Genomic DNA, 11686 nt, shown 5'->3' with positions numbered 1-11686 from the left:
ACTTTCAAATCTTATTATTTAAGAAATACATTTCATAAGGCTATAGCTGCAAAAGTGATTCTTCTGATGGAATTTGGAACATTTGTGATTCGTGAGATCAAAATATCAACATGTTAGGAAGAAGTTGATTCCAATCTTCATGGATGACTTTTTGAAGGGTTCAAGATTCAGTGAAGGAAGCCACTGCAGACGTGGTAGAAATAGCAAGAGAACTAGAATTAGAAGCGGAGCCTGAAGAAGTGACTGAATTGCTGCAATCTCGTGATAAAACTTTAACAGACAAGGAGTTGTTTCTTAAGGATGAGCAAAGAAAGTGGTTTCTTGAGATGGCATCTACTCCTGGTGAAGACGCTATGAAGACTCTTGTTGAAATGACAACAAAGGATTTAGAAAATTATATAAACTTAGTTGGTAATGTAGCAGAAGCACTTAAGACGATTGACTCCAATTTTGATAAAATGCTATCAAACCACAGCGCATGCTACAGAGAAACTGTAAAGTCAGTCGATTTGGCGTACCTCAATGTTGTCTTATTTGGCAAGTTGCCACCCTGACCTTTGGGAGCCACCACTCTGATCACTCAGTAGCCATCACCATCGCGGCAAGACCCTCCACCAGCCAAAAGATTTTGACTTGCTGAAGACTCAGCTGATGGTTAGCATTGTTTAGCAATTTTTAATTGAGGTATGTATACAATTTTTTTTAGAAAAGCACTCTGAGATCTGCCAGACTGTCCCTGAAGGAGAGGAAAAACAGAAAGGTGAAAAACAAGGGGCACGCAAGACCATCAGAGCACTTACTTTCAGACTAACAGTTTTCATTGACTTCTGGTGCCATCTTTTCCAGGCCAAGCATGCCTGGAAATGCAGAATGTTAGCAAAAGGGCTCTAAGCTTTATGAGGTTATAGGAAGCTGAGTACCCGTCTAGCAGAGTTCTCAGAAAAAGCCTGGAGGCAGAGGTGGGTTTTCGCTCCAGCTGGGCTGATCTGATCTCCAGCTCTGTGACCTAGAGCATTCCCTAAGCCTCTCTGGGCCTCAGCTGCCCCATCCACAGGTAGGGTTACAGTGCCTAACCTCCCCAGCTTGAATGTTTAGAGTGCCTGGCACATAAGAAGCCTCCCTCACTAGAAGCAAGCAGAGATTTAATGTACGGCCTCTGACAAGTTGCATCACCTTTCAGAACCTCGGGGGTCTTCCCACTTGTAAAGTCGGGGGTGAATCTTCAGGGAATTTGGGAAGATGTTACACACAGGATCTTGTTTACTGTCAGCTGTTTGTACCTTCTGTCAAGGAGAACTTGAGCAGGCCTGAGTTATGGCACCAAATGGCACGGCCAGAGTCTCTTTCCTTGTCATGGGCAATACTAGGGGCATCCTTCTCACTAGAAAATGGTTCACAGAACATGTAGTTGCCCAGAGGAGCAGTCAGCCTAGGATTTGGGGAAAATGTAAAGGGAAAAGAGTCATATGGGTGAGATACATAAAAGGTGTACAATATGAAGCCCAGTACTGAGCATATGCACAAGAGGATAAGCACAGATGAGATGCTAAGCCAGATTGCTGGTCCAGATCTCAGCTCTACCACTGCACACGCTTGGGCTGGTTCCTTAACCTCTCTGCCTCATGTCCCGTAAAGTCAAGTTGCTATGATGATTTTATGATCCTGAGTTAATATAAAAGCAAAAGTTCTTAGAACACTAGCTGGCACGGATAAAGCTATTCTTAGCGGTTGGAGCAGAGGTACTTTTCACTCACCACAGGTTCTGCCTTCTTTCTTAGCCTTCCCGGCAGTCAGATCAGCTCAGGGGACCCAGGCTTGATCAGTGAGCTGTGAACAAGTGCGTGTTTGCCAACTTTGTCTTCCCTTGCCTCTGCAATCATGGAAACCATGTGCTAAAATGGTAGCGCCACAACATGGAGGTAGTCTGAGTCACCGTGTTGCTGAGTGAACAGCTGCCCTGGTCACCCAACTTGTATCATTGTAAGAAACAAATCTTTGTTGTATTAAGCCACTAAGACTCCAGAGTGTATCCTATCCTGACCAATAACAGCTATTATCAGACTTGTAATCAAGGATGATTAGGATGAGAAAGGGACAGGCAAATTTTAGAAAATTGGGAGACATTTGTTGAGCACTGGAATGTTCCAGGAATCATGTGTGATACTTTTAATAAAATCCTGTTGTAGCTGTAGAACAGTGGTTCTCAACTGGGGGTGATCTGGGCCCCCAGGGAACATCAGACAATGAAGGTATTTTTGGTTGTCACAACTGCCAAAGGGGTACTACTGGCATCTAATGGGTAGAGGCCAAGGACACTGCTGAACATCCCTATAGATTAAGTGTACGAAAACTAACCTTCCCACCACAGCCCAGACCTCTTCTGAGATGATCACTGTTACCACCAGTGTATTCTGTCTTCCATGTACGTGCTGCATTTAGAAGCACAAGCATGTGTTTATCTTTTTATGCCCAAAGGGGACAAATCACACACTGTTCTGCGTTATAAGTGTTATGCCGAGGTTCATTCCACATCAGAACCAACACACCTGCATGTCTTAGTGGTCAAAGAACCTACCAGGTGCTAATTTCTCACATCAGGCCACAATGGAATCTCATCAAGGAAAATTAAAAAAAAAACTTCATCCTGACCCCACTCGAGAGACTGATTCCACTGGCCTGGTAGGGGCCTGAGCAGCCACCATTTTCACTGGGGATAGCCAAAGTTGACCACCACAGAATTAATCCCTCCACCACCTGTACCCTGGACTTCATGGACCACTCGAGGATCTCACCCCACCTAGAATGCCTTTCTCCCGTCTCACTCCCTCTATTCCCTTCCCTACCAGCACTTAAAGGCATGATCACCTCCCTCAGACCACCCCGTCCATCAACCACTGAGGCCTCTCCCTTCTGAACCCTTTACAGCCAAAACAATTTAGGTTCCTGTCTCCCAGGTTACCAAGCTCTTTCCAGATCTGACTTTGTCCTCTCAGCTGACCCTAGATCATATCCCCCTTTGAAATACTTCCTTCTGTTGCTTCTGCAACATTAGCAAGATTCAGCTGGTTGGCTAGAAAAGTCAGTCAAACTGCGTACAACCCTATTAATCCAGGATGAAAACACTAGTGGCCACCAAGTTATAGACTCTGGGTGAACACAGGTGTTCCTCCTCATGGTCCTCCAGTTTGGGAAATCTGTACCTGCAATAGTCAGGCTTGGCATCACCACACTTAGCAACGCCGTAAGTTAAATCCAAACATTAAATAAGCAATCTAAGAAATGAGTTTAGGAGATGTAAGTTGGAGACAGAAATCTGGGTTCTTCAACACTGATGCTGTTAAAGCCATGAAACATACATGGTCTCAACAAGGGAGTGATGTGGAGACATCCAAGAACAAATCTTGGGAAGATGAGGAACCAGCAAGAGACTGAGAACTGAGGCAGCACGTCACTGCAGAAGGGACGTGGAGAGTGGCTCAAGAAGGGAACAGTCCAGCCCGTCCAACAGCACTGAAGGTCAGGCAGAGGAGGACTGGACCTATCTGGTTATCACTGGTGACCGTGACAAGCAGTTTCCATGACGTGGCCAGCCTGACTGGGCTGCTTTAACAGTAAAAAATAGAAAAGCTCATACAGAAAATTCTTTTGAGGAATTCTATAAAAAGGAACAGTAACTAGAAACAGAAGTGGCCCGAGATCAACCCTTTCTCACTCACATAAAATACACTACTTTTTTTAAAGGTCATCTAATTCTCTCGCTGTTTCAGGACAAGCAAGGAAATCCCATAATGTCCCCTTTCAATTATTTCTACCTACAGAAATTATCTTGCAATCAAAGACTTTCAGCTAACAGAGGATCAGAGGGCATTTAATGCTTAAGTGCTGGTACGAAGGTACTACAGGCACCACACAGAGCACTTAGCCCACTGGGAAGGAACTGTGCCTGATACTGTACCCAAGGCTGTCCCAGGACAGAGCGCTCTAGAGAAAAGGCAAACTTCAGACTTACTAGCTGTCTATTGTTTTTCAAAACAGCTGTAGGGTGAAATCACAAGTGATTTCCTTCCTGTGAAGATGCATACCGTGAATTTTTTTTTTGAGTAAGGTAGATTTAGAGACACATACTGTATTGAGTGTAGGCTGTTTCAGAAGGCGAAAGACAGGCCATGAGGTGTGGGGGTTGGGTGCTCACATTAAAGTAAAAATAGATACAAACTCCATAGACTGAGTGCAGGCCGTCTCTGAAGAAGAGGGAGCGAGACAGGCCGTGAATATTTTCTAAATATGTGTAAGGAATACATGTGCTAATTTAATTTTCCTAAGTGAAATTCTCCAGAACATCTGGGTTCAAAGTGAATTTTGCATCATCAAAAAAAGATAAACCAGAGGGAGAGGAAAGCGTATGACAGTCTTTACTTTTAAATAAGTATCAGCACACCAAGTAATAACACGTGACAAGTTCTTGAATTCTATCATCTAGAAATTTTGATTAAGAGACACTGAAAGCAGCCCGAACAATTATACTAGTACTCATTGTTCTAACCCTTAGCCGGAAAGGACTATTTTAAGGCTGGCTGCTGATTCATGTAGATTACAAGTAACTATTTACTACTTTTTCATAGATAAAGCCCCTGACCTTCAAGAAAGCTTTAGGGAAAAAAAAATTTTAATCCCTTTCTTTCTTAAGAAAAAAAAAAAAGTTTAACTATATCTAAGAAAGAAAAATTCAGTATTGATATATATGCTGCTTGAGCGAAAAGGCATAAGAAAACAACGTATATGCATTAAATTGCTAAGAAATATGAGGTAAAAAGATAAAAATCTTTGGATAAGCTCTAAGTTTGTATGAAGAAGCTAGATCTGCTATTCCGCAAAAAGTGAAGGAACCTACTACGTAATATACAGAAATAATTTAATGCCTTTTCACAAGAATATAACTCAAGCCCTGCTAAAGCTTCCCATTCCATGAAGGCATCTAAAACGCCAGCCATGGAACGGGCATGTCTTCGTTCCTCCCCTATCCATTTATGCGGTAGTTTTCGTGGATTTCGGGCCGGATGTCGCAGACAAAGGCCAAGAGTTTATCCAAGACTTCATCCCTGTTCTGCCGGAAGTAGGTCTGGAGGATGGTCATCTTCTCCTGGGTGTCCTTCTCCACCTCAGTGCTGCAGCTGCCGTGGGATCCCAGAGCCTGGAGCCGGGGAGCAATGACAGACGGGAACATCAGGATGGTGCTCCCGTTGGCCAGGAACACCGTTTAATAAGCAACTTCCTTATTTTTGAAGAAACCCGACTCATCATGAATATAAATTACCAGCAGTAGGCAATGTAACATCATGACCGAGGAGCCAGTGAGAAGTGGGCGCTCCCACTGTTAAGGGGAACATAAGGTGATACAACCACTTCGGTAGCCTTTCAACATCTATCCAAGGTAAACTGCACAGCACTGCCACTGCTAGGAAATTATCCCAGAGGGTGACACAGTCCCATCTGTCTATGGAGTCTAATGTGCAGCCTTAACCACAGGCTGGAATGAACCTAAAGGCCCAACAACTGAGGCCTGGTGGCTAGTAATAAGTCTTCTTGTGCAGTTTTAAAAGAGGAGATATATGGTGTTGGGGAGGAAAAAAAGCTCTTAAAAAATAATAAACACAAGGAAGAAGCAATTTAGGAGGAATATACAGTCTCACTATTATTGGTTAACATTTTAGCTCTTAAGTTCAGCAGTGGGTTCACTGGTATATGAATACACGACACCTGTTCTTTCAAATATAAATATTCTAGAAGAAGGCACAACAGTGACTGTTTCTGAGGAGGATTATAGGTCTGGGTGAGAAGCAACCTATCCTCTCATTGTTGCCCGGTGTTACTTATTATTATTATTTTTTAATATTTAGTACTGCAAACCTTTTAAAAAATTTTTTTAAATTTTTATTTTATTTTTTGCCATGTTATTGCTTGAAGTTTTGGCACATGCTTGTCTTAGCGTTTCAGTTTCCATTTACAATTTAACATACACTGATGCATAAATTTTCTTTTACTGTCTACTGTCTTCTCATTGTTAACTGGTGTGCCTACTTTATTAGAATGTGACCTATCTGCTTCTTAAGGCATCACTTTGTGTCTGACCCTTTTCATTGCCTAACCTGCTGCCGCCTCATTACGTATGTGAACTATATCCCTTCTTCGTATCTGGGTACATTAGTTCAGAGCGTTCTCTCATGTGACCTGTTACCTATTCATCCATAACCTATTTGGAGGCTCTCACTCCCCTTTCCACAGATGAGGAAACCAGGGCTCAGAGGGCCAAGTGAACAGGCAAAGGTTCAAACCCAGGGCTCCTCATACTATCACTGTTCACACTACAGGAATACCTGGAGCACTTCATAATGGCTGTCTCAGTTGCTCATTCATATTTGTAAAAGTCCATAACCCCTACTCAGTGGGGGTGGGGAGGGGCACTACCTCTGTTCTTTGAATATGTACACTGTATGCAAGCCCAAGACGCTGTCCCACAAGTGAAGAGGGTACAACGCAACGCTCCTAGAAAAACTCAGAGCTCATGCTTGCAGTCATTATCGAGACTGTCTCCCCAAGCAGCTGCAGCACAGATGTAAAAACAGGATGAGATGGCTGCCCTGACAAAACTATTTCTACACTGTCTTGTGGGCAGTCTGACATTTTACAGCACCGGTCTGCCCAGTTTGAGTCAGAGACCCATTTTAAGTTTGAACAGCACTGTCACTGTCCAGTGCAAAGAGGAATGAACCTTTTGCTACTTACTGCTAAGAGGGAGGCGTGAGCCTTTAACCACTGTTGGCCCTGGTGGGGGGTGTGCCTGGAACTAATGGAGGCCACAATATAGAACTTGAGAGTGAAGCCCACAAGGCTAAGGCAGGAATGAGAGAGGGAAACAGTCCTGAAAGTATTATCTAAGCTCCTAGGTCAAAATAGTGAAGTCTTCACCTGGGTTTCTAATCATATAGTTCAATAAATTCCAGTCTTCTGTTATCCGTATCCAAGAGTCCTGATAAAGGTTCTTTTCTCTATGAAGCCTCTTCCAATCTTTCTCCTTTCCAGAATTTCCCTCTGTACTTTCTGTGATCTGTTTTTGTACTGTTATTATATGCATCTTATGCACTGTGCTCTAGCCTATCCACTGGTAAGAGTCTATCTATATTAAAGTGGGGCTCCACCTGATTTATGCTTACGACCATCACAGCCCTCATCAGCTGTCCATTTGCATGACTTACATTTTATTACTAAGTGTCCCTGACCACCAGACCGTAAGCTAAGCTCCACGAGGACCATGTCCATTTCTGTTCGTAGCTGATCTCCTAGCATCTGGCATAGGACCTGGCATACAGGAACTGTACAACAGGTATTTAATAATATCTATATTTAACATATATATTAAATATTACATTCCTTATATATGATTATACTTTATAATGATATCTATTAATAATTTAATAATTTAACAGAGTAAGTGTAGACTAGAATTCAATGTTAGTTAAAAACTGATCACCCTGGGGAGAGGAGGGGCCAGGGGGCAGTATAGCTCAGTGGAAGAGCACATGTTTAGCATGCATGAGGTTCTGGGTTCAATCCTGAGTACCTCCACTAATAGAAAAAAGAAGAGAAAAGAAAAAAATTTTTAAAAGCCAAAAACAAAAACTGATCACCCCTATGAGATTCAGCCTAAGTATCCAATAACCAAATTTTCAAATTTCAACCAGAATCAGAACAGCTGAGCTATGCCAGATATTCTGTGAGCCAAAGGGGAAGGGCAGGAGAAGGAAACCTCAGGAAACTAAGGCAGCACTGAAAATAAGCCAGGCCCACCGCAGCCTCCTTGGCCTTGAACTCCTTCTCCCTCTGCAGGCGGTACTGTTCAATTTCAGCCTGGGCTTCTTCTTTGGCCTGCTTCAGCCTCCGGTTCTTTCCTGTTTTCAAAGGAAACAGCTACATCAGGAAGTGGTTAAGTGACAAGAAAAGAAAGCAGAGACTGAGATGGTGAATTCTAACAATAAACAAAGAAAAAAGTTTAAAGATACAGTCTCAAGAGACATGCATGGGAAAGAGGGAATTCAGAGCTAACAGTACAGGTTCTTGCCTCCTGTACTTAACTAGAAGTGACTAGATAAAAAGGACTGCCTCTCTAACTACAGACCGTAAAAATGATGGAAAAAATTTTGCAATGTTTCAGAATATTCTCTCAATCTCAACTACTAAGAACCCACATAAAATGGGTGACATTAGCCATCTGAGGAATTCTTTCTCTTCCTGAGAAGTAAACAACTATGCAGCTCATTACAATTGAAGCTCTGCTCATAAGCTTAGCAAGGAGGCTAATTTGCTCCCAAGGGACATCAAGCTAAACTGTAACTAATGAAACAGATGATGCAATACTGGAAATGAAAAACCATGCCTGTGCACAAGGAAATAAGCAATGGAAGTGGTCCTGGGAAAGAATCCTGAATGGAGAGCACTGGACAAACATCTAAGAAGTGAGGAAATACAGAGGCTCTGGTTTCTAGAAGAACCTCGTTTAACATACAGCTGGAAAAATTCTCTAGGTTCTATCAGAGCCTGTTACGAAAACAGACCACAAGACCAACCAACAAGTTTCTGTTCACCAAACTTCTCAGGTATCCAAAGGGGAAGGAGATGGGAGCAGGTCCTAGATAATCAGTCTGAGCATTTATTTAATTCAGAGTAAAAGACTTCATGCACCTAAAAGCAAGCTGTGTTGGAATTCACTGTATCTGCTCAAATCCCATTCAGCCCACGTAGATGAATGAGACTGAATTTAACCTCCCACATCCTGATTAACAACAGGATTTTGGACTGGTGATGACCCTATGACATCAATACTCCATGAGGCTAGTTTAACATCAATCAACAGGCATCCAAGCAACCCAAGGACAATTTCTGCAAGTAAATATTTACTCCAGTACTATTTAGGGCCTCCTGCTGTCTGCTCCAGCCAACCTCTACCCTAATGCTTCACATGGTGTTCTCATCAGCCATATATTCAAAGCCATATTCCAAAGCCAAGGTTCTTTTCCAAACCAGCAAATAACATGGCCCAAACATCATGCAGTAGCTCTAAATAATTTCACAATTCCACTGTCCTTATCACTTCCAATTCCGATGGCTCCCTGAATTACTTAAGATAAACCATTCTCTGCCTGTCAGCAAACATCTTCAAAGTTCAATTTTGATTGACTTCTCTGAAAATCAAAAATAAGTATTTGAACAGGAAATCTTTTTTAAAATCTTATTTTATTATAAGACTTACATGTGGAGGCCAGCATTTGGTTTCACTCCAATGATACAAACTACAATTTTTTTTTTAATTTTATGGTTCAGGCAATGATTTCATGAAAAAAACTAGGGTAGGACCATTTTACCACATCATGCACTACCCCTTCCCAATTTCAAACTGGGCAAGTCAACGATAATTACAGATTAAGACAGGCAATTAACTTTTTCAAATTGTAGGTCTTCTCAATACTTCTGTTTCCAACTATGGCAAATTCTGAGATGTACATTAGCCATAAACTCACTCCTTTAAAACAAATTCTTTCAGTCAATGTATAATAGCTACCTGAGATATACAAGCTCCTGCACAAGGCCTGATGGGATAAAGGAAGGTGTGAAACATGACCCATACCTCCAAGGCCCTCAGAATCATTCTTAACCACAGGCCAAGTATTTGTTCCTGCACTTCCCTCAAATATTGTCACACGCTTCCCAACAGACAACTTCTGTTGCTGATGAGCCATCACAGGACAAACTCTGAGAAGTCACTCTGGAAATACTGTATCAAGGGTATGATCAGAAATACTCCATGAGGAACAAAGAACTTTACAGTCACCAGAGCAAGAATAGGAGACTTGTTCCCATCTCCAGCTCCTTCAAAGCAAGCTTTTCTAATGAAATACAGAGTACCACAAAACCCCTAATTATAAAGTACAAGAGCCATGCTTGAAACCTACTTGAATATGGGATTAAGAGTATACATCCTATACTCGAAGAAACACCAAGAAATTACTAAGATTAATAGTTTTTGGTATCCTACCCTAGCTATGCTGTTTCCCAGGGTATGTTCATATCATTTTTCCCTGAGCCTCAATTTTCCCATCTATAAAATAGGAATAAAAACATCTATCTCACCAGATGGGAAACTGAATATGTAAAACTAGTATGATACAGCCCAGGAGCTTAGTCTAGTGACTGAGCCATATGAAAAAACAAAACAGGTTACTGCACTGTGATGACAGAAACAAACACTTAGGATGGACTCCTAGCCTAGTCTGAGGGTAACAGACTAAATCAGGAAAGAGTTCCTGGAAGAACTACTGTCTAACTGAATGAAGACTAAGGTTAGAAGACAAAGAGTAAACTAGGAAAAGGCTCCTCCAGTCAGAGGAACCAGCTGTGCAAAGGCTTGCAGGTGAAATCACTATGTCTGGAAGACAGTACCTAAAAAAAAGTGAGACTAGAAAAGAAAGCCGGAGCCTGACCCCAAAGCACCTCCTACACTCTCTTAAGGAATTTAGGCTTTATTCTGCAGACACTAAACTTTCGTTGACTTTAATGGAAATGGGGAAGTCATAGTTGCATTTGAGAGAGGAATGACTCTGACTGCGGGGAGGAGAATGGAGTGGATAAGAGGAACCGTTCTCCCACTCACCAATCTAGATTTGATCCACCTGTAAAGCTCTTTGGCAATCTCACATTTCTCAAAGCCAACCCTTCTCTCACCTGCAATTAATCCACACAATATTTGCTTCTTTCACTGGGGCTTTGAATACCGCAATGATGTACCGAGTACTGCCTCTGGCACATATTACCCACATTAAAAAAAATTAAGGAATTAAATTAGGAGCCTCAAAGAATTTGGCGTCCTGGACTAAGGTACTGACTGCAGAGATGGAGGAAAAGTGAACAGATAAACCTTGGGGACTGACCAAACATGGCGAACGAGAGAGGGTCTGAGACGTGGCGAAGAGGACTCTTTCTAGACTAAGCAACAGTACAGACGGTGGCTCCTTTCACTGAGACGGAAGACCTCAAAGGAGCAAGTGGGAGCGGGAAAGACAACGATTTCCATTCGGATAGCCCATTTTACCCGCCTCCCAGGCCTCAAGAACGACGTCCACCTATTGTCTCCACGTCCAATCTACTATCCCACATCGCAGCTTCTAGGCGACCTACAAGCCTTCCAGAACCTCGGCTCCAGGGAGTAACGAGTCACACAAGCTTCTGCGACTGTAACCACCCCTCCTGTCCACAGTCTTTCAGGCCTCACCGAGCTACCACCCACCGCGGCCTGGGCATAATCCCTGAACTCGCGTCACGCCTAGCAACCCCACCCCGAAACTCACGCTTGCGGGCCTCCGACACCTTCTCGGCGGCCCGCTTCTCGGCCTGGAGCAGCTGCTGGATGCCCTGCGACTGACTAGCCATGGCGGCCGCTACTCCGAGGCAGCGGAAAGCGGCCTAAATCGGCTTGATTGCCCCCTGGGGTCAGCTGACCCAGCCGCCCAAGACCTGCGCCTGCGCCCGCCTCCCGGCGTCCCGCCCACCGTCACGTGACCGCCGCGAGCCTGCGTCAGCTGACTGCGCTCGGCGTCTTGTGACTCCGCCGGGAAGGGGCGGGGCAGGGAAGGGCGGA

General features: G+C 43.3%; 1 protein-coding gene across 1 annotated transcript; it reads right to left on the bottom strand.

Moving 5' to 3' along the window:
- Positions 1-4389: 4389 nt before the first annotated feature.
- ATP6V1G1 (ATPase H+ transporting V1 subunit G1) lies at positions 4390-11599 on the bottom strand. Its single transcript, XM_072959996.1, has 3 exons — positions 11397-11599; positions 7846-7946; positions 4390-5191 (listed from the first exon to the last, which is right to left on the bottom strand). Exons 1-3 carry the CDS (start codon positions 11476-11478, stop codon positions 5018-5020), a joined length of 357 nt encoding a protein of 118 aa, XP_072816097.1. The 5' UTR covers positions 11479-11599; the 3' UTR covers positions 4390-5017.
- Between the last annotated feature and the right edge of the window lie 87 nt (positions 11600-11686).

Source organism: Vicugna pacos, chromosome 4 (assembly GCF_048564905.1).
Source record: "Vicugna pacos chromosome 4, VicPac4, whole genome shotgun sequence".
Classification (NCBI taxonomy): domain Eukaryota; kingdom Metazoa; phylum Chordata; class Mammalia; order Artiodactyla; family Camelidae; genus Vicugna; species Vicugna pacos.
This window is presented reverse-complemented; position numbering and strand designations above follow the sequence as displayed.